General features: G+C 39.2%; 1 protein-coding gene across 21 annotated transcripts in view; it reads right to left on the bottom strand.

Annotated features, from left to right (window-relative positions):
- CCDC30 (coiled-coil domain containing 30) overlaps window positions 1-25814 on the bottom strand; it is a 139145-nt gene that overhangs the window by 51425 nt on the left and 61906 nt on the right. For 12 of the 21 annotated variants that reach the window (XM_070609972.1, XM_070609978.1, XM_070609970.1 and 9 more), the window contains 5 exons: window positions 25579-25704; window positions 24116-24253; window positions 19169-19338; window positions 9368-9611; window positions 4355-4534 (listed from right to left, as the gene is read on the bottom strand). In XM_070609972.1, the coding sequence (XP_070466073.1) occupies window positions 4355-4534; window positions 9368-9611; window positions 19169-19338; window positions 24116-24253; window positions 25579-25704 (858 nt within the window). Of the gene's footprint in view, window positions 1-4354; window positions 4535-9367; window positions 9612-14431; window positions 14607-14690; window positions 14821-15014; window positions 15138-19168; window positions 19339-24115; window positions 24254-25578; window positions 25705-25814 lie in introns of those variants that run through there. The other 9 variants (XM_070609983.1, XM_070609985.1, XM_070609981.1 and 6 more) reach the window with 7 other exon arrangements.

Consider the following 25814-nt stretch of genomic DNA (forward strand, 5'->3'; position numbering starts at 1 on the left):
TAGCCAAGATAGCCAGGACATCCTAGAACAAGAAGAACGAGGTGAAGGATTTGCTCTATCTAACATTAAGATTTACATAAAGCTAAAGTAATTAAGATAGCATGTTACTTGCACAAGAATAGACAAATAGAATAATGGAACAGAATAGAGAGCTCAGAAACACTCCACACATATACCAATATTTTTATGACCCAAGCAACACTATAGTAACGTAGAAGAATATCTTTATAACTTTAAGGTAGACAAAGATTTCTTAAACCAGATCCCCAAATCACCAATTATAAAGGTAAACATTGATTAGATTAAAATGACAAACTTCGATCCATCAAAAGATATCACATTTAGAGAGTAAAAATAGAAGCCAGAGTAGAAGAGGTTTGTAACATATACCTGATCAAGGGTTCGTATATAAAGAACTCCTATAAATTAATGGAAAAATTAAAAGGACAGAAGCCTGAAAGAAAAGTAAACGAAACTTCGAACAGGCACGTCACAAAAGAGGAACTCAAATGCCAAATAAATATGTAAAAAGCTGCTCAACTTCATTTGTGAACAGGGAAATGCAAATTACAGCTGCAAGGAGCTAGCACTATACGCATATTCCAGATTAGCAAAAGTTTTCAAGTCTGACGGTATCAAGAGTTGGCGAGGATGTAGAGCAATAGGAACCTCCATGCACGCTGGTGGGAGGATGAAACTTCAGAAAGGGTTGAAGTCATATATACCCTATGACACAATAACTTTTCTCATCTAGGGAAAGGCATACTTATGAACATGAGGGCACATGGACATGAATGTTCATAGCAGCATTTTTTAAAAAGTAGAGGCATTACTCAGATCCTTTCATACATCTCACTATTCAGGAAAAAGTCTTACATTCACTAAATGAACATATGTGAAGTAACGTTCTCTTCTGCTCTCTGTTTAAAGGCAAAACTCTTTGGGTAAAAGCTGCCCAAGTGTCCACAGTGCTGAGTTTATGAAACCTCCTTTTGCATTAGTTTCTGAGGACCAGAAATGCCATCCCCCAAAACATTAACAGACATGTAAAAACGATCAAAATACTTTACTAAACATAATAGAAATGAATGCATGAAGAAATTAAACGCTAAGAGTGAAATGCCTCAATATCATTGGTGGGTCAATATAGGTCAACAGGAAAAATACTGTAATAAGCTGTCTCTTTGGTATTCCCCAAAAGAAATTCCAGATTAAGCTTTAATAAGCTTCCTATTTTTCCAGTGAAAATCCCCTTTATCCCCCCTGTCATTCTAAACCACTTCAACCTCTCTCTCTCTTTTTTTTTTCATTTTCTCATTTTACTTTGGAAGATTGGTAGAGCTTTTGAAACCTTATTAACAGGAAGAAATCTATTTACTGTTAATTTCTTCTCAAAAGGCACTCTAACCTATTAGATAGCCTGGAAGTTTCATTTTTCAAGAAAATGGAACCATGAAAAACTCAGTGAGACTCAGATCCAAAGAACAGAAGAAGAAACAAAGACATCAAAGAAAAGAAGAACTCGAGTGTTGGAATATTTAGTGCATTGGATTCATTCAAGAGTATGAATCCTAAACCTGTTACTGTAAATAGAAAGGGTACAAGTTCTTTCATAATATATTGATCATAGGCTGAGAAAGCTACAGGCCTCAGGGACCTGTGTTCATGCGTCCTAGAGCCAACACTCAGCATTTTGGTAATGGTGGCAGTGATGAAATGAGACCGCAACACTGGAGCAAACACTGTTATGGCCAATGATATTGCATCTAGGGCAGCTTCTTCAGCTTTAGGGTGGAACACTCAAGTATCAGGAAGAGGACCCAGTAAAGTGTCTCAGTGTTGGTGGTGGCAGAATGGCTCTCTGCTTGAAGCTCTGCAAGCCTGTAGCAATCTTCTTAATAGCCCCAAGCTGAAAACATGCAAGATGTCCATAAACCATAGAAATAATAAATAAATTATGGCATTTTCTTATGGTGGAATACTATACTGCAAAGAAAACGAATGGACAATGGCTATACACCACAGCACGATAGAATCTTCCAAACAAAGTAGATTATAAGAAGACAGACACAAGGGGCATATACTGATTGATTACATTTGTAAAATATTCAAAAAGAGGCAAAACTCAACTATATTGCGTGGGACTCATACACAGGTGGTAAAACTATAAAGTAAAGCAAGAGAGTAATTACCAGAATTAGTGGTCCCTGCTTGGATGAGAAGGCGATGGGACTATGATGGGAAAGAGGCTCTCAGGGACCACTGGTATGTGGGCAATGTGCTTTTTCTTCTCCTGGGTGGTGGTTACACAAGTAATTACTTTACAACAATTCGTTAAACTATATGTATATGTTTTATGTACTTCCTGAGTGTTATATTTCAAAATAAAATGGTTTAAAAGCAATAAATATTCTGGTTTCCTAATCAGTCTTATAAGTACATCTAACATTAGCCAGGGACCCAGAGTTTGATCATCTCGGAGTGGATTTTAAAAAGTGAGCTCTAAGTTTTCAAACCTAAAGTTCCAAAATGACACCAAACTGAGGAGGGGTATAATATGGAAATACAGCTCTACACAGGAAAGAGAGAAATAAGGCTGGGTTTAAGTTCTGACTCCACAATTTGCTAGCTTTGCAACCTTGACCAGTTTTCTCATCTCTAACATGCTGACCCTTTAGGGTCATGGGGAGATTTATAATAAAGTGGAGAAACTGCCAATAAAAGGTGATTGGCTGCTGTATATGACTCTGCTTAGGTGCCTGGCCTAGGCGACCAGCCAAAAGACTGATGTCTTGTTACTAAAATGGCCAATGTTTTACCCCACCATGAAGGAGCTTTAAAACAGAACCAAAAATATCGTCTCTTTTTTTTACCAAGTTATCATTTACCCATCCCTGAAGGACTCGTTCACTAATTCAAGAAATGCTTATAGGGTGCCAATCAAAAAGAAGACATCATGACCAGTGTTCTGATCGTTGCCCCTTGAGAAAGATGTAGTATTGCTTGAATATTCAGAGTTGACAGTTAAAATGGTCTAAGAAATATGTTTGAAGGGAAAGGTAAAAGGCTATCTTACAAGGAAATGTGATAAAGATTTGGAATTTAATTTAAACCTACAAAGGCTTGAGGGAATAGGATAAATATTCAAAAAAACAAGAGAGGTGAAGATAGGGAAGAGGTTTATTCAAATAACTCTGAAATACCAGAACTCTTAAAAGGGCTTCCCTTGAAGTTTGGGATAAATGACTATTGTTTTTTTTTCTCCCTCTCTCTCTCTATTAGACTCTGAGCTCATGAAAAGTAGGGACCTTTCTTAATCCATTTTTATGTCACTTTTCAAATAAAGTCCATTGATCTTGCTACACCGGGCGTAGACAAATTTTTCCTATAAAGGGCCAGATAGTAAACATTTTAGCCTTTGTGTGCCATAAGGTCTCTGTTAGAACTATTCCAATCTGCTTTTGTAGTTCAAAAGCAGCCATCAAAAATATGTAAAAAACAGATATGGCTGTGTGCCAACCAAACTTTATAAAAACAGAAGGCAGGCAGGATTTGACCCATGGGCCAAAGTTTGCTGACCCTTGCACCAGGGGATAAAGATTATGTCTGTTTTGCCTACCATTAAACCCTCAGTAGCAACAAGGATGCCTGCCCAGCATATGACTGACGCTCAATAAATATTTGTTGGATGTTGAATTCCAGAACCTTAGATAGGGGCTATCCAGGTCCCTAATATACATTTACAGAATTGAACCACAAGTAAAAGGAAGTAGTATTTTACACGGTGGTTCAGTTTAAACATTTACGTGGTTCAAAAAATTTAGATGAACCTGTGGATGGCAGTCCTACATAGATTATTTTAAAACAAGCATGCCTGGGGGATGTTCCCAGAACTTTCTCACGCATTCTGAGAGGAAGAACAATTTCCCCCTCCCAGGAATGGTACCTTGGTGCAGCGGACATTTGATTCAAACAATAATGGATACATCTATGAGGGATAAATAAGTCTAGACATAGAATTAGGGCAGGACAAGCAGGGTTTGGGCTCAGGTCACTGAAGTTTAGTAAGGGCTAAAAGTTTTAGGTAATGATTTCAAAAGATCGTGTAACTTAAAAACTTTCCATCCTTGTAGGTGGACAGCACACACACCTCTTCAACAGCAGAGGAGCGACTGCGCTGCGTGCCTGCTTGGTGGGGAAAAGTTAGAGGAGTGAATTATCAGATAGCTCACATTGTCCACCCATCTGTGGCCCCTAACATCAGTTATAAAGTTGAGGAATTTTGATGCGTTTATTTCCAGGGTCAGTTGAGTAACTGAGATCCTTCAATAAAGCACGCGCCCACGAGAATTACCTTAATGCTTTCTTCCTGAAGTAAGCTATTATGTTGCTTTAAGTCCAAGTTCTTTCCTCGCTCATATCGAAGCTCCTTCTCAGCTGAGTTGCAAAGAATCTGGAGCCGGTGCAAATTCTGGCGAAGTTGTTGTAGTTCCTCTTGCTGCTGGTATTTCAGTTTTTCTCCAGGTGATGGATCCTAAAACAAACATTTTAAAAGAGAAACATGGACAATTTGAAAGAATATTGGTAAAACAAGGGTTCCAGCCCTCAGAACCAGAATTGTCAGAATGTGATTATTCACAGGGAAATGTTTTGGGAATTGGCTTACCTACAACAAATTACTCTTTTACATTTATGGCTAGTTGGTGCATGTTCATATAGTTTAACTCCTGTTATATTAGAGTGAAGCTATCAAAGAAATTAGGTGAACAAAAGCAGTCAAGCATAGACAAGCAACTTTCTTATTTTTCCTATTAATGAAGGGGAACACAAGCATGGACAATTTACATGGCGACGTGCTTTAAATGGGGAGCTCAAAGAGTCAATACGTGAAGAAGTAGAGTGTGAATGTGTTTGAGTGGTGTGTGTGCATGCGTGCGTGTGTGCATATATGTGTTGTGTCTCTTGGCAAAAGGAGAGAGAAGATTTAGCAAGATATATTAAATTCCTAGCCTTTCTCATCACTTTCTTTTCACTACCTGATGATTCCTCTTCAGTTACTGCTAACAACATACTCTCCTATCACGTCTCTCCAGTGCAATAAAACTACCTTGACCAAAGGAGTAGTCATTTGGGATGTCTAAAAGGTGGGCACACACAGGTGTGCTGAGTAGATAAAGAATTTAACCTTATCCAATTCAACAGATGAGATATACTTAGCGTTCCCCGAGTCCTGGTCCGGTGTCCTTCCTGTCCGTGACTTTCTGAAAAGCCCATGTCTTTATTCTAGCTCTGTCTCGCTCACAATGGAATTGCAGCACAGAATTCCCCAAATCCTGTTAGCCCTTCAATCCCTATCTTGGTTTAGTCAGAAAGCAGTCAAACTCCAGTTTGCTTGTTTTGGAGTTGCAAGTGTCTGAGGCCCCTAGAGAAAAGCCTTTAATGGGATTATAATGTAATTATTAGGAACCCTAACTGTGGAATTAGATACATCTGGGTTTCAATCCTGACTCTATCACTTACTAATTGGACGATTTTGGAAAAGTTACTTAGTCTTTCTCCGTTTCATTTTCCTCATCTTAAAATGGGGATAATAATGATAAGCGCCGGATGGAGTAAAGGGGAAGTGGGATAACGCATTCAAGCACTGAGCACGATGCCCAGCACAGAGCGAGCACTCAGTCACCTTACCCATTGCAGATCATGCACCTGACTTTGCTTTCCTTTAACTGCCTTCTTCCGCCTGAAAACAAGCATTCTCCTGAAGCCTGGAAAGCCCTATCACCACTCTATCTTCTGATTTAATCATTATACAGCAGCTTTCGACAATTAATACGTAATCACCAGCCTAGATAGCCATTTACCATACCAAAACAGAGTATGCAAGAGAATCACCCCATTTAATCAACGGGACAAAAGTACAGAAGTTTTTCGCCTGTTCTGAAGATGAGAAAAGCCAGAACAGTAGTTCCTCCTGCCTACATTTTCCGGTAAAGTCAGCTTGCCAGAGTAGAAATGCAAGTTATTTTCAAGAAAGGCAACTATTAAAGAAGCTACCAGGCAGCCAATCAAGTTGCCAACATGTAAATTACTTCCTGGTAGGAAGTTACTGCAGAGGCATAAAGACCCATTCAGGCTGCTAAGAGGGACAAGTAAAGCACATAGGGGTCCTTTCTTGATCAGTCAACAGATTTATTAAGGCAATTATCCTCTCGGGGTGTCAGTTTACCCATCTGCAAAGTAAAAGCATAAGACCAGATGATGCCTAATATCTCTTCCATCTCAAAGAATTTATAATACCTTAAGAATTAAAGTTGGAACCAGCATGAATTACCTTAATTTTATAGGCCTAAAATTTAGCTTTTAATATTTTAAAATATTATCTTAATAAAATAAAAATTTAATACAAACCAAGTTCATATGCTGGTCCCAATGACAAGATCATTCCTATTGTGGAAACAGAGTTAAACACTACTAGCTTTAAATATTCTTATCCAGTGAATGCAGATGCAACAGGCCACCATGATCTGTGAATATGTCAATTATCAAACTAAGTCCACTTGTTCTGGCTCCCTATTCATCAAACATCCTTCAGATTTTGATTTGTCTTTCTTAGCTCTCTACAGGTAATGCAACTGTTCATTTAAACAGTAACCTTTAACAAGGGATATTTATAATTAATTATTACAGAAGAATAACTAATTGACATTTTTATTTTACCCAGTAGTCTTGAAAGTTTGGTTTAATGTGAGTTTATCCACAAGACACAGATCTAATCTAGGGGGCTAATACATCAAGTTTTTAAGCCTGCAAGCTTAAGGGCCAAACCCTGGATGAATTCACCAAGATAATCCACAACAGAGAGAGCGTTGGGGAGTCAGCTTGCCAGCCTTCCTTAGGAAATTAGCCTGACATGAGAACTGTGTTCTTTCTTTGAGTTTCTCAGCAATTGGAAGCAAATGACATAGCAGTTAAAAGGTCAAGCTCTAGAGTAGACAGACCCAGGTTCTGCCACAATGTGTCATTTTGGGCTAATTAACCTCTGTAAAGCCTCAGTTTCCTCATCGATAAAATGGCAAAAATAATATTCCTGCCTCATTGTATTGCTTCATATAAACAGGGTATTTAGTATAGTGCCTAGAGCATAGTAAATATTCAATAATGTTATGAAAAAACATGAGGTTAGGTTTTAAACAGATAAAATTGAGATAATTAATGGTCGTTCCAGCTTGTTTCAAGAATACTGGGAAAGTAATATCTCGAAATCACCTATCACAACCTCATCTGGAATACAGACATTAAGCCCCCAAAGGCCATCAGCAGCCCAGATGATGTCACAAATACATATGAACAATAGAGCTCACACACTCATGAAAGAGGCTCTCACGGTTCTTTTTTCTATGTATTTGCCATTTATAAGCATTCTTTAAAGTTTGATATCTCGTCTCAGCCTGTAGTTGCTTAGGTTTGCACGTTGATACTAGAAGACACAGCACACATGGATAGCAGCTAGGAACCAGACACCAACCTGGCAACAGGGCTGAAGACCAAAAAACTACACACATACACAAGAACTAAAAAGCAGAACAATCTATAGCCATCAGGAGGTCAAAGAACCCTATACACAGAAAGAAGTTCTGAAATTATCACTGCACAGTACATTACAGAAAAAAACCTGTCTAAAATGTATTTTCTTCCTTGCCTGCTTAAAGAAGAAAATGAAATAGTGTGTATGATGGTGCTTTGGGAAATGTGAAGTTCAAAATACGAGTACGTTATTTTTTCCCATGAGGCCCACACCTGTTTACTGCTGTATGTGCCTTAACACAGGGCCTGACACATCATAGATACACAATTAATATTGGTTGAATAAGTGAATAAGAGCAACTTACACTCCTTTCAATAATTCAAAGCCATTATTATGAAAAAAATTACTGAAATATGCAAGAATAATAGCCTAAGAGGCTATGTGGTATTTAGGACTATTCGTCCTTTCACAAAGTGGCTATTCTCCCAGGTTTCCCACAGAATTTTTACATATTTAATAGTTTTCACCTCCTGCCTGGGTATTGAGAAATGATTCTTCAAACAATGGGAAAGGGTAAATTAAAGAAAATTAATAAATTTACCAGAGAGTTACTTCTCATACTCCAAATATCATTATTCTAAAAGTACATGGATCATTTTAAGCTCATAAGCAAAGATTTTACAATCCTCATGACCTCAGTGTTAGCCTCTGCCCAAGCCTCCTACACTGGCCCACTGCCCAAAAAAGGGCCTGTCTAGGATGTGTAGAATTAAACTTTTGTTTGTTTTTTTTTTTTTGAGTAAGATTAGCCCTGAGCTAACATCTGCTGCCAATCCTCCTCTTTTTGCTGAGGAAGATTGGCCCTGAGCTAACATCTGTGCTGTCTTCCTCCATTTTATATGTGGGATGCCTGCCACAGCATGGCCTGATGAGTGGTGCTAGATCCGTGCCTGGGATCCGAACCTGTGAACACTGGGCTGCTGAAGTGGAGCTCGTGAACTTAACCACTATGCCACCAGGCCGGCCCCCAAATTAACCTCTTTTTGAATATCTGATGTCACACTTCCTTTGAGTCTTCTGAACAAACCCAGTGACTGACGACCTTTCCTTTCAAATGTATCTGAATCTTCTCTCAGGTGTATAGTTTCCTTGTTTACTGTGACTTGCCTAGTTTTCAAACACTGTATCTGAACCTCTTTTCAAATATATTTTTGACTTCCTTTACCGTTACTCTCCCTTTTTTTCTAAATGTATACTTGAATCACTTTTCAAATATATCAGTCTTTCGAAGTTGGTTTACTCATGAGTACAAAGGCCTCCCTCTGTGGATCTCGAAATAATTCCTAGAAAGGTGTGTGTAGGGAAATCTTAATCTGTACAAGAGGGATCCTGTAAGATTGAGGTATAAGAACTGAGGCGTGGCTGGCAGTCACTCCCTTTATTTCTCCTGCAGGCAGATCTCTAGTAAGTAGCAAAAGCCATATTTAAAATAATTCCAAGTCGGTGGTCTTTTCTCCAACAAAACAAAGCATCTTGTGCATCTAAGCTAGATACCAGGAATAGAAAATGTGGCACAAATCCTGCCATTCTCCAACCCACCTACCCAGGGCAGCCAATCAGCAGTTTTTCCTGCTGAGCTGGATGGAAACTAAGAACCCTGTGTTACAAAGCGCATCAATTGACGGCTTAGTTCAGATTTTGGTTGCTATTTTATTACCATACGGGCCATGGTTATGGTATTGCTCAACAAATACACACTAATGATGACATAAAAATTATGCTTATATCCACAGCCGATCTATGGAAACGGACCCAGTCAGGGCACGTGTTTACAGCACCTACCTGGGCACTAGCGTCATCTGAACTATCCCCAGAGCTCTGAGACTGAAGGAGGCTCTGATTTATACGGCTCAGCTCTTCTCTAAGCCTCATGGCTTCCTCAGGCTTCAAGGGCAACTGCTGTTCTTCCCGGTTCACATCTCGGTTCTGCTGTGAGCTCGCCTCCTTCCGCCCCTCTCTTGGAAAAGTGCCCTCTTTTACTGACTCCTCTGCTATTTCCTTCTGCTGGCTTTCTCCTAGTTCAGGACTTGATGCAAATATAATGATAAAAAAAAACTATCAAAACGCTCACTATACAGCGTGTAGCAGAATATGGAGAACAAAACTCTACCAGTCAAGTGCTGCAAATAAGATTTTCAACTTGAACGCTACAGCAGAGCGATTAGCTTATTCTTATAAGTAAACTTTTAAAACAAATGAGTCATATTTTTCTCTCACATTCAGGAAGATGACCCCTCACGGATTTTTGTTGACACCCGAACAACCAGTTTAAGTGAGTTTTTCAACTTTTAGTATAGCATTGGGCAGACACAGCTTATAAAGATTAAAAAAAATAGTAGTTCAATAAGCTCCAGGCACTTTGGGAGGCACTAGGGCTACGACAGGATATAATTCCTGCCCTAAGGAGCTTACAATTTAAGGAGAAATAAGAGTAAGTAAACAAGTGATTAGTAATCTAGTAGTAAGTAAACCTGTACTTAAGTAGTAGTACGTAGTAAGCAGTAAGTAATCTGAGGCCTGATGGATGAGCAGGCGCAGCTGGGGAAATGTAAAGGTGGAGTTATGTGCACACTTGCTCATGTGTATGTATGTTGGGGGGGTGTTGGATAGATGAGAACAGGGAAAAATAAAGGTGTCGCCAGATGACTTAGTAAACAAGAGAGGTAACAGCCCAGAGGTAAGAGAGAGAACGCGCGTTAGAAAGGTCATTTGGATGCCGTGTGGTAGCGAAAGCAGTTGAGGGACTGCTGTAGTGACCCACGAAATAAATAACAGTGACTAGAATAGGATGGTGGGAACGGACAGAAGCAAAGGATTCTAGAGATTTTTAAAAGACAATATTGATAAGATTTGTCACTTATTGGATGTGGTAGGTGAGAGAGAAAAAGGAATAATGGATGACACCTGGATTTCTGACTGGGGCAAATGGGAATGTGGATGGTAGATCAAGAAGCGGGAATGTGGACGTAGACTGGAGAGATGCCAGCGGCGAAGAGCCAGGTACAGAAGGACGTGAGCAGAAACTTTGGGATTGGATGAGATGAGCCAGGGAGAAGGGGGAAAGTGAGAGGAGGAAGATCATTCTAGACAGGAGCCTAAAGACTTGTAAGGAAAACAATCAGGGGAATGGGAGCATGAAGAGGAGGCTGAGAAGCCAGAGAGGAAGGAGGAAAACCATATGAGCCACGTACATCAAGCAGAGGAATGCACCTTCGACGGCATGTTGGAGAGTGTGGATGGAAAGTAGAGTGAACACAAACATGCCAATTTTGTTTTTACTCCCTTAATCTTGTTTCAGGTACCTCAGAGCCTAGCACAGCATGCTTCACAAATTATAGTTGGTGCTCAAATTCTTCAAGAAAGCAATTTGGCAATACAGATCAAGAGCCATAAAAATGTTCAGATCCTTTCAGACTGAATAATTGCATACCAATGAACCTACTGCCATAAAATAACTCAGAAGAAGAAAAAAGCTGAATGTATAATAATGCTCATAACCATGCTATTTAAAACAGTGACTAAATGGAGACATGGAAATGGCTAAGAGGATTAAAGTTAAATCAACCTGAAAGTGGTATAGAGACTATTCATCAACATGAAAAATACCTATTAAAGTAAAATGGTGGAACAATAAACAATATATATGTATGTATAGGTATATAAACATAATACATACTATAGAAAAAATATATATATATAAACCAGAAGGGAACAGGGGAAAAATTGTGTCTAGGGAAGTTTTTTTCCTTTTAAAATTCCTTTAACACTGTATATAAAAAGAATTAAATATTTTATTTTGAACTCAGCAGTCTTTTAAAGATGATATATTCAAATGATTCACAACAATAGGAGATAGAGTGAAATGTCTTAAAAATAAATTTCTGATAAAATAACAATGATTTTTTTCTATCCTCCATAAACCCTTTTCCTTTTCCTAATCCAATGAAAGCTAGATACACTTGAAGACTGGGAAAATGCAAACATTTATGTTATATTTTTAAAAATGGAAAAACTGCTTCTAGGAAGATGGACTAGACATACTTTTCCCTATTTCTCCCACCAAGTGCAACTAAAAACCCTGGGCGTTATATATAAAACAAACATAAGAAGACTCTGAAAGGTGGAAAGAAGTTAGACCAGTTAGGAAACTCCAGACCTGAGGAATGACATGGCTGAGTGTCCTGGGTTTTCTTTTGGCCTCATATATCCAGGACTTGGAGCTGAAGAAGCTGGCAACCCAGACAACACCAAGAAGCACAGACGAAAGCCTGTTCTCACTAGATAGAAGACCAGGAAATGGAAAGCCAAGCAAGAAAAAACCTTTTGGACAATACTCACTTTACTCCAGTCAAACACCACAGAAAAAACTGTGGTCCCCATCCCCACCCATGTCAGCAAAGGTCAAGCTGGGAGCCTATACTTCCACCTTCACCAGGCTATAATGAGACACCCAAAATTCCCCACTAGGGTGGTGTCAGAGGCCAATAGGGAGCAGGGACTTTCATCCCTGCCAGGCAGTAACAGATATGGGGAGTCTGGACTTTCATTCCTACCTGGCAGTAAGGAGGCATCCTTGTCCCTTTCCACTGGGGTGATGTCTGAGGAGGCCTATGGAGAGTCAAGACTTTCACCACCACCCAGTGTAACAAGACCACCCATGCCCATCCTCCTCATGATATCACGGGGGCAAAGGGGGGAGCAATAACAAGGCATTCTTCCCCCTCACAGTCAGAACAGTATAAGCAGAGGCCTAGTGGGGAGTAGGAACTCCCATCCTCATTGGCAGTAATGAGGAGCCCTTCTTTCCTTGGGTGTCCATGGAGACTGAGTGGGGAACCTGGACTTCTACCCAACCTGGGGTGGTAATGAGAGAGCACCAGCTTCCACTGCCAGATTGGTGTCAGAAGAAGCCATATAAACAGGAGGTTTAAATAAGATCTACAGCCTCATAACATAATACCCAAAATATTCATTTTTAATCTAAAATTACTCATCATACCAAGAACCAAAGGAATCTCAACATGAATGAGAAAAGGCAACAATAGATGAGAAAATCAAGAATTATCTGGAAAAGATTTTAAATCAGCCATTGTAAAAATGCTTCAATGAGTAACTATGAACACACTTGAAACAAATGAAAAAATAGTCTCAGAAAAGAACTAGAGGAGCCAGCCCTATGGCCGAGCGGTTGGGTTTGCGTGCTCTGCTTCAGTGGCCCAGGGTTTCACCAGTTCAGATCCTGGGCACGGACATGGCATCACTCATCAAGCCATGCTGAGGTGGTGTCCCACATAGCACAACCAGAAGGACCTATAACTAGAATATACAACTATGTACTGGGGAGCTTTGGGGAAAAGAAGAAGAAAAGAAAAGAAAAAAAATAGAAAAGAACTAGAAAGTCTCAGCAAAGAAATAGAATATTTAAGGAAGAACCAAATGGAAATTTTTGAACTGAAAAATTCAATAACCAAAATTGAAAAACTCAATGGATGGAATCAACAGTGGAATAGAGGGGACAGAGAAAAGAATCAGTGAACTTGAAGACAGAACAATAGAAATTACCCAATCCAAACAACAGAGAGAACACCACTCAGCAATCAAAAGGATCCAACTACTGATACACACAATAACCTAGAAGAGCTCTAGAGAATTAGCTTGAGTGAAAAAAGCCAACCTCAAAAGATTACATATTGCATGGTTACATTTATATAACATTCTTGAAATGAAAAACTTATACAAATGGAGAATAGACTAGTTAGAATTAGAATAGAATAGGGCCAAGGGTTAAGGAGCAGGCAAAGCAGGAGGGAAGCAGAGGATCTGAAAGTCTGCATGATGAACAAGGTGGGGAATGGCACAATGATGGAATTGGAGAGGTAGGCAGAGGCCAAATCTCAGAGGGCCTTATTGGTCATGGTCAGGGTTTAGATTTTATTTTAAGTGCAATGGGAAGCCATTGAGAGGTTTTTAAGAGAGGGAGTGTTATTATTCAATTTGCATTCTTAAAAGACCATTTTGGTTGCTCCCTGGAGAATGGATTGGGAAAGAGGTATGGAAGCAGAGAAGCCAGTTAGGAAGGTATTGTGATAGGTCCGAGTGAGCAATACTAGTGCCATGGAGTAGAGTAGTAGCAGTGGAGATATAGATGGAAATAGGTAGATTAAATATTTTATATTTTCATGGTAGAACTGATAGGATTTGTTGATGGGTTAGAGGTGGGGAGGAACCAATGGTGACTCCTAGTTTTTGGCTTGATCAACTGTGTAAATGGAGGGACTATTCACTGAATGGATTGGACTGAAGAAGGAATAATTTGGAGAAAAAGGAAAAATACATCAGTCTGTGAAATGGATCTAAATTCACTGTCAAGTTGAACTGGAAATGAAAATCAACTTGAACATATATCAAAAAATTCTTGATAAAGGTAGTAAGGATACAATGGGACGGTGAATGAGAGTGTGTTAGAAAAAATAAAGCTCATTAGGCATTAAGGGCAAGAAGAAGCTACCAGCTGTTCTGGCTCAAGCTTCCTAATGAAGCAAACCCAGGCTGAGATCAGCTGGGCTCTGGAAGCTTGGGGCTGCTATTGGAAGTACAACTTGGGGTTCAGCTGAAAGTACATAATGGGAGTAGGGCAAAAATTTCATTCATTCAAATATTTTTTGAGTACCTCCTATGTGTCAGGCATTGTTCTCGACACTGGAGACAGTCCAGAACAAGATGGACTAGGCTTCACTCTTCCTCCTATCCCTCTCCCGTGTTGTGCACATACAGAGACTAAGTCAGTCCTGAGCAATTTTTTAACACCATAAAGCTCATTGACCTAAAAAACAAGTGTCCCAGCACCTTCTTGTCCTTGGGATATTTGTGACGATGTTCTCTCCAAAGCAGATGAAGTGGTAACTTCTCCTGACTCAGAGTTAGGAGATTTGGGACCTCACGTAGTCCTGCTAATAACTTGCTAAGTATGTGACTGTGACTGAAATAGTCATCTCAGTTCTCTTGGTCTCAGAGCCCTCTTCTGTGAAAAGAGAAGACTTAGCTAAATACCAGTGGTTTTCAAACTTATTTTAGCTGTGGACCCTTTCTTGAAGTAAAATCTTACATAGAACTCCACATATGAAACAGATAAAGTGGATCTTCTCCGGCTGATATGGGAGCGGAGGGCTCATGATCTCACTCATCAGTCTCTCTTCATCTCCCAAGGTCGTTTCTGAGCCCCTTCTATAGAGCTCCTAAAGTTTTGGAAGGTAGAAGTTTGAAAACCACGGTTAGAAGATCTCCTGCAGGTCCCTCCTATTCTAAGATTCCATTACTCTATAACAAAAGCACTATAAACAACAGAAGAACAAGACATAGTCCATTATCTTAAAGTAGCTTAAAATCTAGTAGAAGAGATGTACTACAAGAATCAATCAATTTGGCTTACTGAGCAGCTTCTATGTGCATGGGACCATGCTAGGCGTGCTGTAACACTCTCTACTTCTCTTCAATTGAAGATTTTGGCTCATGGCTCTCTGGCGTCTTCTTCACCTCAAGTCCTGCCATCATCCTGGAAGAATCCAAGGTCCATAGAGATCACCCACCAACTTGACATCTCACTTCCTCAGTCTCCTTATTTCCAATTACCTTCTCGTCTCTCCCACTTTGCCAACTACTTGTATAACATCACTATGGGTTATATCATCAGTAACTGCTTCACTTCTGAAATACTAAAATTGGATATCCAGATTCCAGCTTTTTCTTTTTACATAATTTGTTCTCAGTGCAATCATAAGTACCTTCAATTCCTAGTCTCTTTTTCTGTCAGCTCCCTTTACTTGCTTCATTGTCCAATGTGGAGTCTAGAGTTCATTATTTTAATCACTGTCTAAATAAAATGTTCAACTCTCTTGCCCCATTGTCCTTCCACTGCACTCAGGCAGCAAAACCTCAATTCTGGATAAATCCAGCTGTCTTCTCATGCCTATACTAAATGTTGCTAAAGAATGTCATATACTCCCAAAGACAGATGCCATACAAATTCAGGGTTTCTGGCCATAACTGGGCCTCAACACTACCTGCTCTGCACAGTCAGCTTTCTTTTCCATTCTGCACAGTGGTTATTTCAAACTTTTTTCACACTGTGATAAACTCTAATGGTTCTATTCCTCTCTCACTTTCCTCAGGTGGCTTTGCTTCCTACTTCACAGAGGACACAGAAATACTTGAATAAGTCCTCTGAGTCCCTCTCAAGTCAAAAACTCACTTGGATCTCTGTTGATCTTCCCATTCTTCCTCCTGCTACGATGGACAAGGCGGCCTACCTCCTGACCAAGGCTAGTCCATCTCCTGGTGTTCTGAATCCTAACCGGTCCACCTGGAGACTCTTTCCCACCAACATTTAAGCGTACACAAATTTCCCCTTACCTCAGCTCTATATTCTCTTCTCCCCTTCACAACCAAAACTTTTGGAAAGCATTATCTACACTCTGCATTTTCACTTCCTCATCCCCTATGCCCTCCTTAGTTCACTCCCATTCACCATCCCAGGAGATGGGATCTGGAAAGCAATGTTTTCTGTCCTTCATTGGAAGTACTCTTATTAAAGTCCTCAATCACCTTCTTATTGTTAAATTTAGTAGTCACTTTTTTCCCCTTATTTTATTTGAATTCTTGACAGTATATGACACTATCGACTATTCCTTCCTTCTTGAAATACTCTCTAATCTGGCTTCTGTGACACACACTTTCCTGACTTTATTTCTCTGGCTCTTTTGTCTCAGTTACCTTTGGGGGTACTCTTTTTGTCTCTTATAGAGAGGTTTTCCTTAGGTTTCTGCCTTCAGGTGCTTTTATTAAGCAACATATGGGACCATTTCAACTATCACATGACTTTTGCGACCATTTACTTATTGATGATTCTCAAATTTCTCTCCAGCCCAGGACTCTCTCCTGAGCTCCAAACCCATAAATCCACTTGTTTGTTGAACATCCCCACATGACTGTTCCAAAGACATGTCAATATGTTCTCTCCTCCCTCAAAACTATGTTCCTTAACTCAGTGAATGACACCATCAAATCAGAAACTTAGAAGTCTTCCTTAGCTTGTTCCTATACTCAAGCCTCTACCTACCTTACCTTCTTCCTTGCTTCCTATATTCATCAATCCCTAAGTCCTGTTCATCCTACCTCCTCTCAATTCCATTCCCTTTTCTCCATCCCCACAAACACCATCATCTCTCACCTAGATTACAATAACAGCCTCCTAACTGGTCTTGCTATCCTAGTTCTTGTACCCACAATCAATTTCACACAAGCAAGCAGAGTGATTTTTCTAAAGCACAAATCTGTTTTTGTCTCTCCTATGTTACTAACCCCTGCAGTAGTTTCCTACTGTCAAACTCCCTAATGGAGGCATTCGTGTTCCTTCATGATGGACTCCCTGACTACCTCTTCATTCTCATCATCTCCTTCCCCATTTCCTCTCTTCACATTCTATGCTATATAGCAGCACTGAGGTCACTTTTAGGTCCTCAAACAAATCATGCTTTCCCTTGCACATGTCCTATCCCCCTGAATATTACTCTCCCATCTCTTTGCTTGGTTCTTGATTACTCATACTTCAGGGCTCAGTTTGCCATTTCCTTTAAGAATATTTTCTGGTTTATAGCCTGAGCTGGGGCCCCTCCTTTGTTCTCCTCTAGTATCCAATATTCCCTTGTTTAACTGTCTGACTTCCCCCATCAGGCTTTATGTACCATATGGGTAGGAACTGCGTCTTATTTTGTATTCCCAGTATCTACCTACAGTACCTGGCACACGGTAGATACTCAATTTATTATTGAATGTGATTGTGTGATGGCTCTGAGATAAGTGGAGTCTGTGAAGTGGGGCACAGGAGAAAAGCAAGCAGGGGAACATTACGAGAAGAGGAGAAAGGGAAGCATAGGAAGATATATAGACTTCTCACAGTCCCAGGGATGGGAAGCAGTTTGGACCAAGTTGTGGAAACGGGTGACAGCAAGAAGCTCTTTATAGAGAAGCCCAGTATCTTTTTCATGGCAACGTCCCCCACCTCCAAATGAATTAAGGCCACAGCCTTGCTCCCTGTGGCAAGTATTCCTGCCAGTTATCCCAAATCAACTGGGTGGATTTTTGTCAGCTTTGATCGTTAATGTCAACTCCTTCTCTGAAAAGCATTCAGATTGGCCATTTCCTCTCCATTGCCTCTTAGTCAATCTAGGCCCCTATCTCTTCATCAGTGGCTTATATCTGGATTACTTGGTCTGTCTTTCCTCTCCAATTCATCTAATATAGAGATACTAGAACAATCTCCCTCAGAAATCCTGTAATACACTGTTCCAGTGCTCAAGAACCAGACTTTCTTCTTTCCCTACAGCAAACCTAGATGCTGTGACCCAGCTTCTCGGCTCTCTGGTCTTCCGACCACTATCACACCTGCTCCCCACAGTCTCTCCAATATGCTCTTCCCACTTCTGCAACTGGGTTTCATGAGTGTGAATCTTGGACTCAGAGCCCACTCTAAAGGTAAAAGCAATTTTTAAGTAGGCATAAATTCAGGGGCCCCAAAGCGGAAAAACAATCTCCTTCTATTGTAGAAGATTTGCAAAGACATAAATATGACTACACCAAGACCATATTTTCCCAGTTCATTGATGATTATCCTTTAGTAAGGTAGATAAGTCAAAATTGATATCTATTGTTTCCTTTCGATGGTCTAGTTCTGGGCTTTTGCCCAGACAAAATTTTATTGCATTTGTTTTTGTGCCAAAACAGAGTAATGCATTTGCCCAAGCCTCAAAAGTTTCTGTGAAAGATACTTTTGGTGAAAAAAAGTAGAAATACAAGAGTTAGAGGGCAAGATTAAGAAACAAGGAAGAAAGAAAAACGTCCTCAAAACAATTATAAGATACAATGTTAAATAAAAACAGCAAAAAACACAACTCTCTGAAGAGTATAGTCTTAATTATGTAAAAAAAAAAAAAAAAACAACCCATATATATGTATGTGTACAGATAAAAGACAAAACAGAAAAATTAGGATGTTAACATCTCTTCCTGGTAGAAATTATGGGTTACCATAATCTCCTTATACTTTTCCCTGCTTTCCAAATTTTCTATAAAAAGCATGTATTTATTGGGGCTGGCCTGGTGGTGCAGTGGTTAAGTTCACACGTTTCGCTTTGGTGGCCTGGGGTTTGCTGGTTCAGATCCCAGGCATGGACCTATGCACCACTTGTCAAGCCATGCTCTGGCAGGTGTCCCACATATACGGTAGAGGAAGATGGGCACGGATGTTAGCTCAGGGCCAGTCTTCCTCAGCAAAAGAGGAAGATTGGTGGCAGATGTTAGCTCAGGGCTAATCTTCCTCAACAAAAAGAAAAGGTGCATATATTTATCTTTAAACGCAAGAAAAACAGTTAAAAATATAACATATCAAAAGACAAACTCTTTGGGGAATGCTTATAACTAATTTTTCCACGCACATCATTTGGAAATGAATGTCAAATACTTATAATGATCAAGCCAAATAAAATGTACCCCCCAAATAATTAATGTGACATGAATTTTCTCAATTTACCAGAGTTCCACTTTCTCTTCCTTTGGGCTTTGAATCTCTACTTCCAAAATTGGTATGTGAGACACAAGATCTTTACAGATATTTTCACTTGTAATTAAATTATCAGCTGGAGTCTTTCTCCCTACAGTAAAATGATTTAACTGTTCGAACTCTTGTGACAGCCTCAAGACCTGTAAAGTTAAGTGAAAAGACAAATATTCCATTTTGCATACTCTTATGAATGATGCGACAAAAGTGTATTGATTCTATTAAATGCTTCAATCACGATTGGCTTAAATAATATAAATTGACATCCAAATTGAAGTCTTTTTCCAGGTTAATACTTTGCAGTTATTACACAATTTAATCCATTTTTACCATAGGCATAAGGGTGTGTAAGTTCTTGGTTTTAAAAAAGAGTATTTTTTGGCCTCTGGGCTTGTGTTCTAAAAGCGCCATTTAGGGTTTTGTTCTACCTTTTAACAAGCCGAAGATGAGGTCTATAGAGTTTCACATTATGATCACACATTTTCGTATTCAAATTTCCAGTGTACTTTATTGGTTCATAAAAGCTACACATTGCTCATGAAAACATTAAACAGAATATTAGATATACGTTACAGAGAACAAATATCTTCCAGTCTGATTCTACTTGTTTGGAGACACCTGAACCAGACTATCACTGTGATTCTCAAACTTTAATGTAAAATGGCATCAACTGAGGAGTTCAAAAATGCAGTCTCACATCCCCTCCCGACCCCTGAGATTCAGAGCCAGGGGTCTGGGCTGGGAATTGGAGCTTCTCGCTTTAAACAAGTCTCCCAGGTAATTCTGATGCAAGTGGACGCTTTGAGAGTTGCTGCTCTGTCGTGCGACTTAGTAAAACATTCGTTCTGGGTATTTTTTGGACCAACAGATTCCTTTCCTCAAAGTGTGCTCTTTGTATCTTCACATAAAATGAAGAAACACCTCCAGAAGGCAGAAGAAAGGGTGGGTGGGGGATAGTTCTAAGAATGGAAGATGGATACCCATCAAAGTTTTGCACTAAGATAGGCGACAACCTGTCTGACTCCCATTCTGAGCCTCTGAAAAGGCAGTTTCTGTGGTTACTATGTTTGATTCTAACACCACAATGGATTTAACTCTAAAGATCAATTTAAGTCACTTTAAGAGATCCCTTTGTTTGGTTTCCTAGGCCTTCACAATTCTCTGAAGAGAAACTACAGGGTGTGATACGGATTATAATCTCATAAATCCATTTAATCTTTTACACACTATAACCTCTCCAGGGGAGAAGGTTAGTCTTGAACTGGGCCTTAGGGAGTGGGAAGATGTGGACAGGTGAAGAAGAGATTACAGCACATTTTAAGCCTGAGCAATATTGTCAAAGGCACTACTGTGGACCTGAGTCCAGAGTATTTGTGCAGAAGTGAGGAGGATGGTCTTTCTGGAGTAGAGGCTACAAGATGAGGAGCTGAGGAAACAAGGCAAGATTGAGGGGAGGGGTCAGATTATGAAGGGACTTGAAAGACAAGAATTTTCTTAATGAGCTTGTATTACTTTTCTAAGCAGGACAACAGATTCCAAAATGTTACTTAATTGCTGATTTTTATGGTCATTGTAAAAATTTAAACATTACAGATAATAAATGTTAGTTTCTTAAGAAGTAAAGAAAGCCAAACAGAATTTAGACTTGATGTTATAGCAAATTGAGAACCGCTGAAGGTTTCTGAAGAGGATGCTGACATGAAGACTAAGCATCTCCTAGGTCTTCTGGCTTCTCACGTGACAAAGCTGGTGTACATCTTAAGTGGGCGGCTTTGCTCTGTGCCAGGAAGGAAGTTAAATCCACAGGACATTTACAACACAGATGTTGTGGAACAGGACCAACTCTGCTCCTCAGGCTCTTCCCTATAAAAATGTTATCGTAGTGACATAGCTCAAGCTAATAATCGGCCATGTTTAAGGACCTTAAAATATTAAGTTGATTGTTGCACTTTTGCTTGAGGCCCTAGCATAGGCAGGGCAGAGCTTAGGCTGAGAATCGCCAGGCAACTTGGCAGTTGTTTAATATCCCTGAGCCTGGTGTTCTTATCTGTTACCTGAGGAAGCTGGCCTACATGATCATACCCCTTCGAGCTCTAGAACTCTGTTACCAAGCATCTAGGTATTGTAACCCAGAGAAAACAACAGCTACAAAACAGGGGCTTTAGCAAATACATAAGATACAAGATACAATTTTTTAGCTACTCTTAGCAAGACTATGTTTAGGTTTAAAGCACTCTGTTCTGAAGAGAAACTGGAATATAATTAAAGAATTAGAGATTCAAAACAGAAACTTTTAATGAGTAATAGTTTGATGGGAAACAGAATACATATAGTCTCAAAGTATCTTCCCACAAGTTATTTATCAATTGCAAAGGGAACAATAATAACTTTACAGTGGAGAAATCTGGCAGATAGTACCTTAACCAAATGATCAAAGTTAACATCACTAGTAACAGAACAAAAGGATATCATGTGTCTCGTAATATAATGCACTGAGAAGGACACAACATTGCTTCTGTAGGATTCCTGCCAAAAATAGGTAACCTGAATTCTATTGTGGAGAAACATCAGACAAATCCAAATTGAGGGGCATTCTTCAAAGTAAATGGTCTATGCTCTTCAAAAATATCAAACTAATGAACAAGAAAGACAGGCTGAGGAACTAATGCAGATTAAAGGAGCTACAGGGAGGTGACAATTAAATGCAATGTATGATCCTGAATTGGATTCTGGACTAGAAAAAAATTGCTCTTCTTTTGCTATGGTATAACAATTGGTAAAACTTGAATTTGAGCTGCAGATTAGATAACACTACTATGCTAATGTTAATTTCTTGATTTTGAGACTTGTACTGTGATAAGGAGATGTCATTTTAGCAAATATACATGGAAATATTTAGTGGTAAAAGAGTATTATGTCTCCAACTTACTCTCAAAGGGTTCAGAAAAGAAAGTGTGTGTGTGTGTGCACGCGCATGTGCACACTCACAGAGAGAGAGAGAGGATGATAAAATAAATGATACTATGTTAACATTTGGAGGGGTGAAAGTATATGGGAATTCTTTGTGCTATTTTTGCAACCTTTAAGTTTGAAATTCTCTCAAAATAAAAAGTTTTTAAAAAGAGAGACAAAGAAAGCCAGATTACCAGGATAGTGATCTGAATCTCTTGGGGTTTTCTTGGTGAGGAAGGTTGTCCCTGAGCTAACATCTGTGTCAGTCTTCCTCTATTTTGTATGTAGGATGCCGTCACAGCGTGGCTTGATGAGCGATGTGTAGGTCTGCACCCAGGATTACAAACCTGTGAACCCTGGGCCACCAAAGTGGAACGCACAAACTTAACCACTATGCCAGTGGCTGGCCCCTGAATCTCTTGCTTTTATATTACATTCTTCTCACTCTGTTCATCCTTGATGTTAAATTTTCCCATGATATTTCAAAAGACAAGTCGTATAGTGTGATGATAACTCATCTTGCTGACAAGCTCTCACAAACAAAGCTTAGATGTAGGCTGTGCCCTACATATCTACCCTCCCAGGCAGCACACTCTGTGTCCTGGACATTTCTCTCCCTAAGGCAGACGCTATTTGATCTATGTCCCAGTCCCTCAGCACCTTGCTCCCTGCTTTCAGGGGAACGACTTCATACAGGATAAATCAGGCCTTGATTTAGTCCTCCACCTAACATGTGGTATTAAAATATAACCCAGTTTATTTTAAGTGCTGCGTTCAAGCCTTCACTCTTTCCTACCATTTTAATCAGGATCAAGAGAGCAATTGAGGAAGGGAATCTTCACCTAGGAGTTGGTGATAACTTAATAGGTGCGACTCTAGAAATTACACTATAGGCAAGGTCTCTATCTAGTGTTGGATCAACTCTGGTCCGGCAGCCATTTTTATACCTGGAGAACAAATTGGGATCAGGACATTTAAACATTTTCCTAATTCTAAGAATGACTGTAATTTTCAGTATAACTGAGAAAGACGCTTTGATTCTGTTTTAAAGTTCAAGACATTTAAGTAAACTTTCGCTTGTTTTTGTATTTTTCTTGCGGTAAAACACACATAACATAAAATTAACCATCTGGACCATTTTTAAGTGTAAGTCCGGCAGTATTCAATATATTCACATTGTTGTGAAGCATCACCATCATCCATCCCCATCACTCTTTTCATCCTGTAAAACAAACTTTCCACCTACTAAACAATAACTCCCCATTCGTTCTTCCCTCTCCCTGGCAACCACCATTATATTTTCCGTCTTTATGATTTTGACTACTCTAAGTACCTCAAATAAGTGGAATCATATAGTATTTGTCTTTTTGTGATTGGCTTATTTCACTTAGGATAATGTCCTTAAGGTTCACATATGTTCATCCATCCGTCAATATGCTGAATCATCCGTTTAGCAAATTGCAGCATTTCCTTCCTTTTTAAGGTTGAATAATACTCCATTCTATGTATACATCATGATTTGCTCATCCATTCATCCATCGATGGACATTTGAGTTGTTCCACATTTTAGCTATTGTGGATAATGCTGCTATGAACATGGGTGTAAAAATCTCTCTTCAAGACCCTGCTTTCAATTCTTCTGGATAGATACCCAGAAGTGGAATTGCTGGACCATACGTAATTTTAAGTAAACCTTTTACATTATAATATCTGCTTCAAAAACTAAGGTGTTGGGAAGTTGATTTAAGATAAAAAATTCATAGATTAATCCTAAAAGTCTGAAGTCTGAATATGTATCCTGAAATACAGCTTGACTTATAACCCACACTATATGGCAATTTATTCTATAACAGTAAAAGAAACTTCAATTTCCAAGTCATCTCTTACTGAAAATTAATTTCCTTTTATCTTGTCTTCATAAAAGGTATTCATGCCTTGAACATTTAATACTTAATAATTCAGCCTCACCTTCGTTTTTAATTCAGAATTCTCTCTTTGTAGCAGGTCATATGCTATTAAAAAATGGTCTCTGTCTTCTGCTGCCCCTGGAAGACTTTGAATTTCATGATAAAGGCATATAAGTTCTGATTTTGATTTTTGTAATTCCTGATTAAGAAATGAAGATATTTAGTAGAATAAAATAAGACTTTCCCCATTAAAGGTATAATATTTCTAAACAGGAATCTCTGAATGACTCTGATAATTTTTTTGTTTTGAATACTTCAACCTATCCTTCTGGCTGACAGACTCTTTTCTTAGTAGTTAAAACAAAGTTTACTCAAATCAATTAATTAAACCAAGCATTTGTAGTTTCTATTATTTACAGGTTGAAAGACTGGGTTTCTGGAGTCATTTCTACTTTACAGAAGCCTTGTAGAGAGCTAAATTCTTCAGCAACTCCTGCATTAGTTATACTACCTGTTTTAAAATGTATCTTTTTTAAAGTTACCTTTTATAGAACAATGTGATGTGGTTTACCTTTAATCTTGTGACAACCCCATGAGGTAAGTTATTGAAACTGAGTCTCAGAGAACTTAAGTGATCTGCCTAAATTCGCATAGCCAGGAAGTGGTCAAGCTGAGATTCAAACTGTCTGACTTCAAACTCTGTGTTCTTAATTACAAATTATGCTGCCTAACTTAATAATGTATATTTAATTACTTAATCAACTAGGGTTTCCTCTAATCCTGATTTTTTTCATATCCATGAAAGGAAACACTTTAGTTAGATGTAGATTTTTATCAAATTTCTACATTGATGACATGGAATATGCAGTGTTTGACTGGTGGGTCACTGGGGCCTGAGAGTCAGTCTGTGGTGCCCTATGAAGGGAGCAGGTGATATAAAATTTACATTAGGAGAGGAGCTACTTGGTATATCCCCAAAGCCTTGAGATCAGAGAGGGAGGAGAATGTTGATGAGGAAGGCATTGGGCAAAAGGAGAGAAGGTAGGGAGTGGCCACCCAGAGCCACAGGAAGAGGCCAGGTGGTGTCAATTTCCTACCTCATTTCATGGAAAATCCCTGTAGGTCATCAGGATGGGATTTGGGGCATTGCACTGGCTTTCACCCACCCTGCAAGCTGATTAAGTCCTCTAAATTGGTGATCTAGACTTCCATGAACTCACTTCCAGGTCTCTCTTCCAGATGTAGGCTGGTTATGTCTCCTGACACACCTTTGCAAGATGGTAGCACAAGTGGTGAAAACGACAGACAAGTCTATGACTCCATGACCACCATCACAATCAAAAACCTGCCACTTCAAGGACTCTTTTTGGCTAATGCTGGAACTCAGTGTGGGGAGACAACAGTCACCCCATTATTACTAATTCTATAGCTACAATTTATGTTAAAATAAAAATAAACGACAACACGGAATCCCTAAATTGGGAATGCAAAAAGAGGAAAATAATACCCTGAATGGCAAAATACCTCACTGTCAACTTTCAAAGCCTTCTGTACAGTATTAAGATCAGATGTCAATTGCTTTCTCCTTTCTCCTTCTTCTGACAACTCACTTTCAAATATTTCAATTTTTTCTTGGCTCATTTTCAATATCTGCAAAAAGTATTTTACACAATTAATTCTATATACAATAATAACGTTTCCTACAAATTCTGATAATAAACATTCTCTGCCTAATACAGTTATAAAGTCATCTAGGGGAG

Source organism: Equus przewalskii, chromosome 2 (genome assembly GCF_037783145.1).
Source record: "Equus przewalskii isolate Varuska chromosome 2, EquPr2, whole genome shotgun sequence".
Classification (NCBI taxonomy): Eukaryota; Metazoa; Chordata; class Mammalia; order Perissodactyla; family Equidae; genus Equus; species Equus przewalskii.